This window comes from Biomphalaria glabrata, chromosome 4, assembly GCF_947242115.1.
Source record: "Biomphalaria glabrata chromosome 4, xgBioGlab47.1, whole genome shotgun sequence".
Taxonomy (NCBI): domain Eukaryota; kingdom Metazoa; phylum Mollusca; class Gastropoda; family Planorbidae; genus Biomphalaria; species Biomphalaria glabrata.
In genome coordinates, this window is record NC_074714.1 from 34682581 (window position 1) to 34696996 (window position 14416).

A 14416-nucleotide genomic window follows, 5' to 3' on the forward strand; every position below is an offset into this window, starting at 1 on the left:
AATATTAAATATCTGATCAACCAATCGTCAATTGTTTGTGACTGAAGGAACACAAAATGTAAGAATATCCAAAGCTTTATAAAATAACCAACCAAGAGCTTCCTGGATGTCTGGAGTGATGATAAACATTCCCTCTGGGTCAAAACTAGAAGATGGACTTCGGAGATTGAGCACTGGCAGCGGGCAACCGTTGATAGCCTGGGTAGTAAAGTCACCAAAACAAATCACATTTTTTAATGTCAGTAAATGAGGCACACAATATTTTTCTAGCAAAACCATCTTTTTTTACACTGCACTGTTGACTAACCTCACCAATTGATGTTTTCAGTTTTGTTTCAACAAGAGTCTGAGACCTCCTCAGTGAAAGAGACATTTCTGGCTCAGCAAATGTCTTGGAGTCCAAGACAATATCATTACCTTCAAAACTCAGACAGTAATTGTGGCAAAATTCTTTGGTCTCAGATTCATTTTCAAAGCATAACAGTCTAGTAAGCTCTTGAATTGGGAACTGGAGGGACAACAAAATGACAAAATGACAATAAGGTTTGTACTGTTATGATTACAATTATTGCATACTAATCTTAATACAGAAATTTTAAACACTTATAACAAGACAGCACTTATACTTACTGATGGTTTCACAGTATTATATAATGTTTTATCTACCAAAAACAGGTAATAGTATTTTGGAATTTAAAAAATTATCTTATATAAGCTCACTCTAAAAATGATCTGTTTGTTATTATGAGGAATTCAAACCTTTCAAATCAGTAAGATCTATAAATTGGACAGTGATTTTTCAAATTATAAAATTAACTATTCATTTGTGACATCTTAATAAACAGAATTATAAAAGTAATTATTCATTTTATGACATCTTAATAAATGGAATAGGAGATCCAACTACATATGGATGCATGTGATGATGGAGTGAGGAAAAGAAGTTTTCAACAAACATCTAATAGTATTTTTTGTTCTGAAAACTAGCTACAAATATTTTAAAATATAATATATATATATATTATATGTCACATACATTTTTATCCAGTCATTTTTTTATTTGTCACTAATACCAAAAAAATAAATCTATGTATTTGAATAAATGGCATAATTTTAGATAATTTACAAATTAGTTTCTTATATATCTATATCTAAGTAACTAATACAAAACACATTATATTATAACATTTTGTTAGTCATTTGTACAAAAAAACTGACCATAAAATATTTATTAGTGATTATTTATTTCACCTACCAACTTATCTTTTATTCATGATATATTGTAATTAAATGGATCCAGGTATCAAATGTTTTCAATCTATATTATAAGCACAAAATATAACTGACTGATGTATGTATGCATCAAGAAATCTCAATTGCCATACAGATTCAAATGAAATTTCACAAACTTGTTACTTTTACCTCTTGGGTGCTTGCTAAAACATGGTTTAGATGGATTCACAGCCTGAAAACTTTAATCTTTCTATTAATTATATTTTATTTTCAGTACTTCCCCAAAAAAAAAGCTGCATTCTAGATAAAAGGCTTAAATAGAAATAGCATAAAAAATAAGACTTCCATATTTTTCAAGCGTATTTTCTTTTTTTTTCCCTGATTCAACTTATTTTGAATTTGCCTTACATCATATCAAACTCCACAAATTAAAGAACAGGACTAAATTATTTAGATAACTGGCAAATAGAAATACGATACCAAGAAGTTTATTAATAAAATATTTTAAATCAAGATTTCACACTTTGCCTGAAGCCATTTTAGTCTTTCTTTCCCTCATTAAGATTCATTATCACCCTGTAAACTCTTCACTCTGCCTCATTAGGACAGTAGAAATCATTTTTTACTCCTGAGATCTTCAGGCATTCAATAGAAATACAAGGAAATGTAAATAATTTACATATCATTAAATCCAATACTAAAATTAGAATCTTACCATTCTGTTAATGCGGTTGAAAGCCTTCATAATGATGATTAGAGCCTTGACTCGAATCTGATTAAAATAGCGGTGAAGAATGCAAGCATTGAGAAAAGATGTTCCTTTAATCAGACGGAAAAATCTCACATAATTGTTGGAGTTCACAGCATTGTAGGCTTTTACTGCAAAGTGTATTGGCTCTGAGTCTCGAACTTCTGGGCGAAGTTGTTGAATTTCCCTGAAGAGAAAATAGCAACCAATTTTTTTAAGCTCCACTTGTAAAAATCTTAATTTTGATTGCATTATTAATTGTTTATGTAGATTTTTTAAGTGATATTTTATATAAATTCAGATGAAAATAGCTTTCCCAAGAATTCAAAGAGAAACAGATTTTATTACACAAGAACACAGAAGATTTTGTTTTACTAAGAAATTCATGATTTTTTAAAGTAATATCAGTTCTAATGAGCCAATTTGAAGGCAAAAGTGATTGCTTTAAAAAAAAAGACATTAACTTTAGTGCTTTAAAAAAAAAGACATTAACTTTATTTTACCAGCTTCTTTCCAAAACCTGTAGGGCTTCAAATGATAATTTTTGTTTTTTCCCCTAAAACACAGACAAAAAAATCTTAGTACTAGAACATTCACCTCATTGTGTCTCCCTCGTTAAGATTCATTAGTACCATGTAACCTCTGAACTCTGCCTCATTAGGACAGTATATCTGCTTTTTTTCTAAGTCAGCATAGATCTCTTTCAGCGTTTGTAGACACTTGGTCAAATTTTCATTATTGATCTTCGAGTCAAAGGTATTTGGCTCTTCTTCACAGAGTCTTTCCGAGCAGATGATGTGAAACCTGGCACATTTCTCTAACAGCTCTGCCACTAAAACATCAGTCAGTTGTTGTTGTGTGATATCCTAACATCAATACCAAAAATATGATTCAAATATACAGTTAATTACTACCTTAATGTTTTATGATTTAAGGACACTACAAATATTACATATGAATTTTTATACCCAACATTGTAAAAGATGCTTTATTTAAAAATACTAAGATATTGAAGAGCAAAAGCATTTTAGTGTTTAAAAGAAACAAAAACCATAGCTTAACAAGGTTACAAAGACAGTTTGTGTGGAAATACAAACTCAAAATCGGCCCCCAAGTGGTTCACCCAGGCAGGTAAAAAGACAAGTTTCAATATTTTCAGAAAGAATATCAGAATGAAAAAAAAAAAATATTTGGTAAAAAAAATTTTTTTTAAATCCTTAGTTAGGTGTCTTTTAGATGCAGTACCACCCTGCAGTTCATGTGATAATATGAAAAACTACCTATTAATTGTTGTTTTAAATTATGTCCCACTTGTATGCATATTAAATAGATTTTTTCTCTTTGAAAAAAAAAGTTAACATTTTTTTTGTAAATGTAGTATGACAGAACTTACATAACTTAGCAATAGATTTGTAAAAAAAAAAAAAAACATTTTTACAAAAAATCTAAAACAGTTTGCATAAATGTGTTAAAAATATGGTAAATGATCATCTCCCTTACTAAATAGCCTCCTGTGTTTGTTACTATTAATAGTGAATAGTTGTAAAAAATGGTGTATTTTTATGAAAAAACTGCTTGAATAGTTGATTTTAAAAATTACATTTTTCACTTTCAGAAAAGAAAAAAGTAGCCGTTGCATCAGAACTTTGAAAGGTCTAAAATATCATGATTTCGGATTTTCAATATCTTCTCTAGTTCACAAGATCTAAACGGGATGGATGGACGGACGGACATTCCACACAAAACTAATAGCGTCTTAATTTAATACAACATACGAATTAAGCAAAAAAATGTTTTAGAACAGGACATAAATTTGTCAAAGTATTCTTTCTTTTTATGTACTTTTTGTAAAAGTTTCCCTTTCAGAAATTGTGGTCTGTAGGGCAGATGATGTAAAGGTCATCTGTTTCTGTGGCCTACGGTTTACGAGGGTGTCATGTGGCCAGCATAACGACAAACTGCCTTTACTTTTCCCTAACTAATGTCAGGTACCCATTAGAGCTGGCTGGACTCAGAGGCGCCCAAAGATCCCAAAATTAAAAATCCCAGTCTTAAAATTTAAAATTTATTACAATATGAAAGTTTAACCAGTTGACACATTATGTTATACTGTTTTTAAAAGAAACATGAGAAAATTGATTAGAAGAAGGGTCATACTTCAGAGAAACTATGCTTTAAAGTAGAAAGGTTTCTTTATTTTAGAAGATGGTACCAATACAATGTTAGGCGCACAGCTACCCAGGCAAAGCTTCTCTCCTCAACCTGGCGCCCAGGTGGAAATATTCATTAAAGGAAACAAATAGGCCTATAGGGAAGCAGAGCATAAATATGTTTATTTAATTAGCAGGGACGGAAGAGAACCTCAACAGCCTTGTCAAGATCCACACAGCATTCCTCAAGACCCCCCCCCCCAATGGCTGATGTACAGAGAAGGAATATGACAGGTTTTCCCTACAACCTTTGGCCTCATCTCCAGTCCTGAGTGTCTTGGGAAATGAGCCCCTAGAAATAGAGGTGTAACAAATTTACAGAACTATTGTTCAAACAAAGGCCAAAACAAAAATGTTAAAAATTGTAGATGTTCTGCACGTTTCATTTTTGAGTTGTGAGACACTAAGCAATATATGTTCTGTATAAAGAGGAATGGGCATTTGTACTATGTCCTAAATAAATGTTTAGTAACAATAATTCTTTTATGCACTAAACTGTTTTTCTTTATATTCATTCCTAATATTAAAAAAAATTCATAGAGTTAATCTGGTTAATAATTGGTAAACTGTTGAAAATTGTTTTGATTGTATAAATCAAATAAATGCATATCTGTCATTGCAATTGAAAAACTATGTGAAAATAGATAATTTACATTACAGAAAAAAAACTAGACCAAGGAATTTTTTTAAGAAGTAATCTTAGCAAACAAAAAAAAACCCTCAAAAATTTGTTAGCACAACATTTTACGCTGTTAAGATAAGAACTTTAAAATTATTTGTACACATGCAGGTGCAGTGTTTTTTCACCAAAGGTTACATTCTAACTCAAACTGGCATAGTTTTTTTTATTGGACTGAAAGCATGATTTCTACAGAAAATCTAGTTATAACTTTCTGCTTGACTACATTATGTATTGTATTAGTTCAATCTCAGATAGGCCCTCCATACCCTGTGACAGCGGCATGGTTCAGGGACAGATTTTCTAGTAATGAGTGGAGCAGCAGCCTGGAAACATTCAAGAAACAAGGTGGTGACACCATATTTCTCAGGGCGCCACCTATCATTCAGAGAACAAGGCAGGATATGATGGGGGACCTCAACTTCATTTGGTGCGGTAGCTACAAGCAGAGCAACCCAGCCTGGGGTGAGAGGTGCTACGATGAGGCCATACAGGATTTAAATGACATGAACCTTGTGGTGAGTGCAATAGTCACATACCAGTATGAGGAAAACTTTAGCGATGACATAATGCTGTGCCCAAAGTATGACAAAAAGATCATCAGCTCTAGGATCTACTACAGAATTGTTCTTCCTGGCAAATACACAGAATATAATTCATCAGCACCATGCGACTATAAGCCAGGATCAAACGTTGTTGTCCTATTCACCAGCTTTGCTGGCACAGATCCACATGAGCTGCTACTTCAGGAGGCCTACAAACAGGGACTAAATGTTTATTTTGGTTTGCCAGGAATCCCAAATAATTTTGATTCTGAAATCATGCCAGCATACTATGTCTGGGTGGAAAGAATTATACAAGAGCATCATTCAAGGTACAGTAACATGAAGGCAACTGCTGAGCTCTCAAAAACAACCAACTATCACAGTCTACATGATAAACCAACACTCTATGATGCTCTGGAAGGATACTATGGAACAGATGAATGCTGTCTTGCACAAATAACTGCTGCCAGCCCCTATGTTACACTATACACCAAAATTGGTGGCTGGGTCAAAGGTCATGAGAAAAAGTTTGCCATATCTCCATACATAGATCTTAACAGGTCCCAATTAAATGGCACAGTCACTGATCATGTGACAGGGTTTGTGGCTATTGCTCAAACTAGGTCAGTGGATATTATTGCTGTACAAGAAGGGAGAGGGGCAGCAAAAGGTTGTTACTATTGGCCAAAGGAGATCAATGATCCAGTGTTCCTCAGAGATCCTGTACTCGACAAAGCTATTCACTACCTGAACCCAACTTTGAAACCAAATGTTACCTTTACAGAGGCTTTCTCTGCAAGCAACAGGGAGATATTTGCTGCTTTCCAGAAAGCACAACAAGGACTTGCAAACACAGGTGTCAAGTTTGACTTTTGGTTAAATGCTGAGGCATTTGAATACCTTAGAGATGACCCATGTTTACCTGTTGATGTTATGGCTTCAGGAATGGGTGAACTGTTAGATCGCACAAGTAAAGAGCGCCTGGACACAGCCATAAGTGTTGCTGGGGCTAAGGTACAAAAAATAATTTCCTTTGCCTGGGATTCTGACTACATCTGCAAAACTAGGCAAATTAAAGCCAACCTAAATGAAGAAATAATGCAAGATCTTCAGCGCCCCATCATAGCTAACTGCTCTTTCAACAGCTATCAAAATCTTTCAGTTGTTATACTGGGTTTTAACTTAGATGCTGAGACTCAAGCTTTCACAGTCCAGTGGACCGACACCAGGGGAAGAAACAGAACCAATAATATCCATGGATACTTATTTGAGTTGGATTATGGTGAGCGTCACAACCTAGTCTCATCACTCCAGTATGTCATGTTATGGAACATCCAGGAAATGGTTCTGTCCCTAGCACCTAAAGGCACTATTGAGGTTTCAGCAGATAGTGCAAGACAATCTTGTTACTTTGATTATGACTTACCTTACTGACACTATCATATCTACAGTAGTGCACAAATACTTAACATTAATTACAATCAAATTATGTTATATTGATGCTTTGGCTTCAACATAGTTGTGTGTTGTTGTTTTTATTCTAAATTCATGTGCTTTTTAGACTATGCATAAAATAAACTTAAAAGAAAATAAAAAATTTAACCAAAATGTTCTAAGCTACTTTTCAATCATCAACAAAATGTCTCTTTCATTGAAGCAGCTACTTTACCAATATAAATTTTATATTTAATCAAAAGTAAGTTTACATTTGTAGTGTAGCATATTTAACAAGTTAAACTTTAGTGAAGATGATTCATCATTTCTCTCTATGCAAGATGTGTAAATAAAAAAAATAAAAAAAAACAGATTCTGCATTGTAAAGGAATTTCAAAAACAGCAATTTTTTAGTCTACAGTTTTGCATTATTTGAAAAAAGTTAAAATTAAAATTTAAAAAATGACATTCATACATCAACCAAATCCTTAGTTCTATTATTTTATTTGCTTTAAGTAATATAACCTGCATCTATTGAAAAATATTTAGCCTTAATGCTTACTTTTCTTATTCCTCGAGTACGGTCCCACAAGAAATCATACCACTCTGACCACTGTCCATCTCCTCCCTGGTCAGCTACTTGGGACAATAAATAGTACATAGTAAGTACCAGAACAGGTAGTGGGCGAAGTTCATGTGGCAGTGGCTCTTCCTGTTCAGCATTAACAAATTAATCAGTCAATAGTCAACAAAGGTGTAGATAGTAAGAAGTAAGACAACACAACATTGAATGTTGATAGGAGCCACACAAAGAAAATCATTGCAAACAAAAACTATAAGTTATAAACATTTTTACAAATCAAATTAGTTGATTGTTTAACTAGTAGACTTATAGTTCTTTTAGATGTGAAGCATGTAGGTAAAAAAAAAGCCACTAAAAAATAAAGCTTTCCAGATACAATAAGAAATGCTAACTTGACGAGCCATGTCGTTTTGTAATATGTAATACAGACACTAAACAAAATAACAAATCATTCAATATTAAAATGAATTAAATGCGCATTAATTTGGGGTACTAAAATGTCCTTCTTTCTATCCACGCTTACTTTCCTTTCGTTTAGTTATTGATTATAAAAGAATGCTGTACAGCAGTTTTTCCAAAATGTATCTTTTGTATGCTAATGCTTCTATTTATAAGTGGAAATATCAGCTGAATAGATTGTGCATCAAAAATAGAATATTAGAAAAATAAATGTTGGGAGCTTTTCTTAAGATCTAATTTACCTGATCAGCAGAAGATCTACTGTATTCTTTGACAGCTCGACTGTGATCCACTTTAGACTTCTGGCCAGTCTAGATGAAAACAAAAAGTGAAAATAACAGTCAAGTAGTTCATGAATGAAGAAGTGAATCTGTTTCTCACAAGATTCCTGACTTACAATACTAGTCAAAGTGGAGGGTATCACTTCATAAAGAGCCAGCCTCCTAATGTCCTCCCTATAATATCTCTCTTTCTCAGGGCACATATCAGGACAGGTTCCAGAAAAGGCTTTGGCTGACGCCAGATCAGATTGTTGTCTTCCTCTTACTGTAACAAGCAAAAGAAATATAAAATGTCCATCATAACCTATTCAGTTTGCACCCTTAAAAAAAAGTTTAAAAAATAGATACATATACCACTTGAACAAATTATTCTAGTAAACTTATATTTAGGCAAAGAAAAATAATCAATTTTTCAATTTACATATTCGAAGTAGTTTGTCCCTAGCATCAAGAATTTCAATTCTCCCTGATGTGTCCTTTGCCTTTGCATGGTAAATTTTTTTCAATAAATCTGTGAAATAATACAAATTATCACAATAAAGACAATTACACATCACAACTATTACAAGTGTAATTAACACAAATCAAAACAAACATTTAATTCATTAAATTAATTCCTTAATTTATTAAAGAAAACAAAACAGCATTTAAATTATAGCCCACTATTTTTAGAGAAATTTTTATTATTATTTTCTTTTTGTAATCAATTTAAATGAAATCCTGATACATTTGTAATGTACATGATTCACCATATCACAACATGTTCTTAAAAATAATCTTCACATCAAAGCTCTGATCCTTAATTTAAGACTGATGGTTCTGGTGCATTGACCAATCCACTATCAATGTCTTTGAATGTCTTTTTTTTTTTGCTAGGTTTTTTTTTATTATAAAATTACAAACATGATCAATTCCCTGCACCAAACAGCTGGTGTTTGTTATGTGATGTTTAAATGTTTGCTAATTGCTAACCAGACTAATTTAATGCTTTGAATGTTTTTAAGGAAAATATTTTCTCTCCAAAAACATACATGGATACAAATTTATAAAAATGTTGATTTAACTAGTAATTTGAGATCCCGTGATGAGTATATTAGTTGCTAATCTAAGTATAATTTAATGAGAAATTTAAATTGACCTATCCTCTGACAGACCATGATATGCTGCGACAAAATATTAAGGTCAAAAGCTACGTCTTATTATAATTATGCAATGTTCCTAAATTCTTCAGTCTTGTAGGCAATTTATTATTATTAGGACATAAGTAGTGAACAATTAAATTATTTTTATTTGAAATAAAAGTTTTGTCAACATATGGAAAATCATTCCACACACAGTGATAAAATGTACTTGCTAGGCTATGTGAAAATGAAAAAAAAAGGAATTAAAAGTTATATTTTTCTTTAAGAATTACATGTCCCTAGAACAGGTTTAAATGAGCTCACTTATTTCTACATTTTATAGATAAAATATGATGCCATCCAATTAAAAACAATAATGTACTCATTCAAAGCTCTTCAGACTTAAGAAAAAAAAAAGCATCTCAACAAATCAATCACTTCTACAATCAAATATCAAATTAATAAGGCTAGGAAAAAAAAAATTCTTAAAAAAAAAAAAGGTTTTGGGTCATATACAAGTACCTTTGACAGTCTCAATGTCTGGCACAGTTGATGTCATTTGACCTGGTAAACTCACAGTTGGAGGGGGTGTTGGAGAATGTCTCCTAGATCGAGTCTTAGTACGTTCAGTGGTAAGTTCTTCCTGTTGTGGATTAATTAATTATTGTACAAGAAATTAAAAAAGGCAAGAGGAAATCTTTCAATAACAAACACAGAAATGACAGCATTTCCCAAAATGTGACTGAGATAAAACAATGTCTAAATAAAGCAAAAACAATAATTGAAAATATACTTCAAAATCACAAGTTTCTGCCATGCTTGCCAGCTCATCCTCCACAGAGCTCCCAAAAGCAGATTTTTTTGTAGTTGTAAGGTCTGAAAAAAGAATTATTAAATGTTCTATGACAAGTGATTATAATTGTAATTTATATTACTAATTAACAACTATTAAAGCAGTTAATGGAAAAGAATTTTTTTTTCTTTTTTTCATCAATAAAATATTTAAAAAAAATGAGCACCTTTAGTTGTCTCACCTCCTTTTTTATTTTCTGGTGACTTGACAGAAGTGGACCTCCAGAAAATAGGTACTACAGGACCTTTACTTTTTAATCGTTTTCCCTCTCTTTTTGCAAGATCTGCTTGCTCCTAGAAGAGTAGAAATTTATTGCACTATGAAATAAGCAAAAATAGTAAAAATGCAGGAAAACATATTCTTATCAAAGTACTTAATAATTCAACATCAATGCTTGCTTTTCTTTTAGTGATATCATGACCATTTATTTTATTTATCTATTTTTCTTTTTAAAAAAATGATTGTTTACCATCAGACATTAATAAAATAGTTAATTAGGATGACTGTGTAATATTCTTTAAAAATGTTTGTTGCATCACAGAGAAGACTCCACAAGTAATGACAGGAAAGAAGTAGATCACTTAAGAGCTTTAAAAGTGCCAAACATAGCAGAGCCCAGTTTAAAATCATAGAAAGTATAAAATAAAAGAGTGAATGTGGCTAGAGAGCTATAAAATTAGTTTCTTCAAGACATAAATTTAAATTTAAAAACTATTGTACCCATAGCATAATAAGTGATTGATTCAAACACTCTATCTTTTAACGAGCTTATTATGTGTCTAATTAGTCATTTTTTTTAAAACAGTGTTTTGTTGCAAATTCTAAATTTTTTTTTATACTTGGTTTAAGTTCTCCTCAAGGCTTTTCTATGTTACACCATATTTTCTTCACAATTTCTCTAAATAACAATGGTACCTTAGTGCTGCTATTATATGAAATGTTACGTATGATTTTTAATTATAATTTGTTTCAGCAAATACAGAACAATACAGACATCGACACGCAGGAAATACTTCTTTGGAGAGGAGGAACAAAGTACACCATCAAAAACTACTATTGCCCACCATCATCAACAGCAGAAATAGACATACAACTACCACACTACACAAGGACAATAATAGCTGGCGACTTCAATGCACACACACCTTCTCTAGGCTACCCACACTACAACAAGCGTGGCAAAGAAATAGAGGATTTAACAAATGCCTCTAACCTACAACTTCTGCAAAAAAAAACTTCACCTCCAACTTTCCTCCACAGAGCACACAACACAACTAGCAGACCTGACCTAACTTTTATCTCTACAGACATTAATGACTCTTTCTAAAATGACAGTACTTATTAGGTAGTGACCACAGGCCTATACTCCTCAATATTGAAACGCCAGGTAGATACCAGTCCAGCAAAACAACTAGATGGAACTATAAAAAAGCTAACTGGGCAGCTTTTTCACAAGAAACAGACACAAGACTATCAAGCATAATGGAGACAGACGTCAATTCAACCTACACAACTATAGTCTCCAACATCTTACAAGCAGCAAAAAAACACATCCCTCGAGGCCAAGTTAAGAAATACAAACATTTTTGGACACCTGAATTAGATAAATTAGTAAAAGAAAGAAACATGGCCAGGAAGACTATAGAAAAAAAACCTACTAGACAAGACAACGTACAACAAATTGACAGGGCTTATAAGATACAAAATTAAAACAGAAAAAAAGAAAAAGTAGACCACAACATGCGAGCAACTAGATCTAAACAAGGATGGTCGAAAGGCCTGGACCCTTCTGCAACGGCTAGCAGGAAAGAAACAAATAACAAACCCCCAACCCATAAAAGGCACTGACGACATAATAACAGAAAACCTTAAAAAGGCTGAAACCTTCAATAAATATTTTGCCAGCATTAACAAGTCAAAGCCAAGAAAACAACTGGACCATGCCTTTAGTAATATCTTAAAGAAAGAAGAAAAAGCTCCAACAGTCAACTGTCAGATCTTTGACACTCCCTTCACTCTACATGAGTTCAATACTGCCCTAAAAAGCCTCAAGTCAAGAAAATCCCCTGGACCCGATAAAATAACAAATGAAATGATTCGGGGACTAGGACCACAGGCCCAAAACTGTATACTTAACTTTATCAACCATACATGGAAAACTGGAGACATACCATAGGAATGGAAAACCGCAAACATAATACCCATTTTAAAGAAAAATAAACCACCTGGAGACCCAAAAAGTTATAGACCAATATCTCTAACATCCAACATTGGCAAAATGGCAGAAAAAATGATCAATAACCGACTTTATTGGTGGCTAGAAAGTACTTGCTCACTCCACAATGCACAAGCTGGCTTCAGGAAAGCAAGTAGAACAGAAGACCACCTCTTTCATTTTATCCAGGACACAGTAGAAGGGTTTCATGAAAACAAGCACACTACAGCAGTATTTATAGATTTGCAGCAAGCCTATGATACAGTGTGGAGAAAAGGTCTATTTTTGAAGATGAAAAAAATGGGCATCCATGGAAAAATGTACAGCTGGATCAGGGCATTCTTAAAAAACAGAACCATCCAAACCCGATTCGAAGGTGCCATCTCCAGTAAAAAAAGTTTGTAAGAAGGACTACCACAAGGTTCAGCCCTTAGCTGCACTCTCTTTCTAATCTTCATGAATGACCTCCCGAACCTCATTTTGGTCAATAAGGCACTTTATGCAGACGACCTTTTAATTTGGACTACAGAGAAATATCCAGTGCTGACTAGATCCAAACTAAATAGAGCCCTCACAACTATCTCCACATATTCAAAATTATAGAAAATGGAAATAAACAAAGAAAAGTCAGTTTATTCAATCTTTAGCCACAGCAACAAAACAGCAAAAAGAAACTACATCCTAAAAATAGACTCACAGTCAATAAATAAAGAAGAAAATCCAACATATCTTGGTGTAAAACTAGACCAAAGACTGTCTCTAAAACACTTTATGGCAGATTTAAAAGAAAAGGCATCACAAAGATTAAACATAATAAAACACCTAGCAGGAACATCCTGGGGAGCTGAAAAGAAAACTTAAGACAGTTATACACTGGGTACGTCAGATCTGTAATGGATAACTGTCTCTCCATACAAGTAGCTGCCAACAAAACCTATCAATCATCATTAGATACAATCCAAAACCAAGCCTTGCGGCTAATTAGTGGAGGTATGAGAACTACTCCCACAGCAGCCTGTGAAATAGACTCCAATATTGAACCTCTTAAGTTAAGGCGCAACAGAACAGCATTAGAAGCTATTGAGAGATACAGAAGGTTGGAGGACGATCATCCAAATAAATTACTAACACAGAGAAATAGGAAAAACAACCAAAAAAAGCAAAGGACTCTGATCAACTTACTGACGAACTAGCCCTAAAACACCACCTACCCAATAACAGAGAAAAAATTACCAGGTTTTCAAACATTACACCCGGACTAAAGTACAAACAACCAACCATCAAAACACATTTACTAAATAACACCTTAACAAAAGAATCAAATCCACAGGAGCTTGAAACAATTGAAAGCTATCAAAAAACAGCTATCCATATTTATACAGATGGATAGGCTTTCAAAGCCACCATCAATGCTGGTCTTGGTGCCTTCCTGGTCTTCCCTAAAAATAAACACTTTGAGATAAGCGCACCCTGTGGCGATTACTGCTCAAACTTCCAAGCCGAAATTGAGGCAATTACCATAGTACTACAGACAGTGGAAAACAAATTATATGAAGGAGTGCAACCACCATCAGATATTGTTGTCTTTACAGACTCCCAATCTAATCTGCAAGCACTTAACAGCAGCACCTCAAACAGCCCAAGAGAGTTGACAACACTCATTGTGATAATCCATCAGATGATATCAAAATTAAATATCAATATCACACTACAGTGGATCCCTGGGAAATGAAAAGGCAGATAAGCTATCAAAGTCAGGTTCATCTATGGAACAACCAGATAGACCTGTTAACTACCTCACCCTAAGGTAAATGTTAGTCAACAATCACAAAGAGGAGTGGCTCAACCAATGGGCATCAGGAAACACAGGCAGAGCCATGTACAAAGAAATGACTGCGCCTAATAAACTGGACAGTATTTACTTCCTTCCCCGCAAAGAACAATCTACAATCTTCCAACTAAGAACAGAACACACACCACTATTAAATTACCACCTGAACAAAATAAACTCCACACAACTCCCCCTTTGCAGACACTGCACCCACCCCTTTGAAA

General features: G+C 33.4%; 2 protein-coding genes across 4 annotated transcripts in view; one reads left to right on the forward strand and one right to left on the reverse strand.

Moving 5' to 3' along the window:
* LOC106070848 (germinal-center associated nuclear protein-like) overlaps positions 1-14416 on the reverse strand; it is a 37674-nt gene that overhangs the window by 11544 nt on the left and 11714 nt on the right. For 2 of the 3 annotated variants that reach the window (XM_056027293.1, XM_056027292.1), the window contains exons 7-17: positions 10313-10439; positions 10087-10169; positions 9816-9936; positions 8594-8683; positions 8289-8437; positions 8134-8202; positions 7412-7561; positions 2579-2847; positions 1949-2168; positions 308-508; positions 93-198 (exon numbers count right to left, since the gene is read on the reverse strand). In XM_056027293.1, the coding sequence (XP_055883268.1) occupies positions 93-198; positions 308-508; positions 1949-2168; positions 2579-2847; positions 7412-7561; positions 8134-8202; positions 8289-8437; positions 8594-8683; positions 9816-9936; positions 10087-10169; positions 10313-10439 (1585 nt within the window). The remainder of the gene's footprint in view (positions 1-92; positions 199-307; positions 509-1948; positions 2169-2578; positions 2848-7411; positions 7562-8133; positions 8203-8288; positions 8438-8593; positions 8684-9815; positions 9937-10086; positions 10170-10312; positions 10440-14416) is intronic. The other variant, XM_056027294.1, reaches the window with a different exon arrangement.
* LOC106070849 (uncharacterized) lies at positions 4936-6931 on the forward strand. Its single transcript, XM_013230829.2, has one exon. The coding sequence runs from the start codon at positions 5053-5055 to the stop codon at positions 6847-6849; it is 1797 nt and encodes a 598-aa protein (XP_013086283.2). The 5' UTR covers positions 4936-5052; the 3' UTR covers positions 6850-6931.

Bases quoted from the DNA above. Each gene is read 5' to 3' on its own strand.
- LOC106070849 (XM_013230829.2), top strand. From the start codon at position 5,053: ATGATTTCTACAGAAAATCTAGTTATAACTTTCTGCTTGACTACATTA.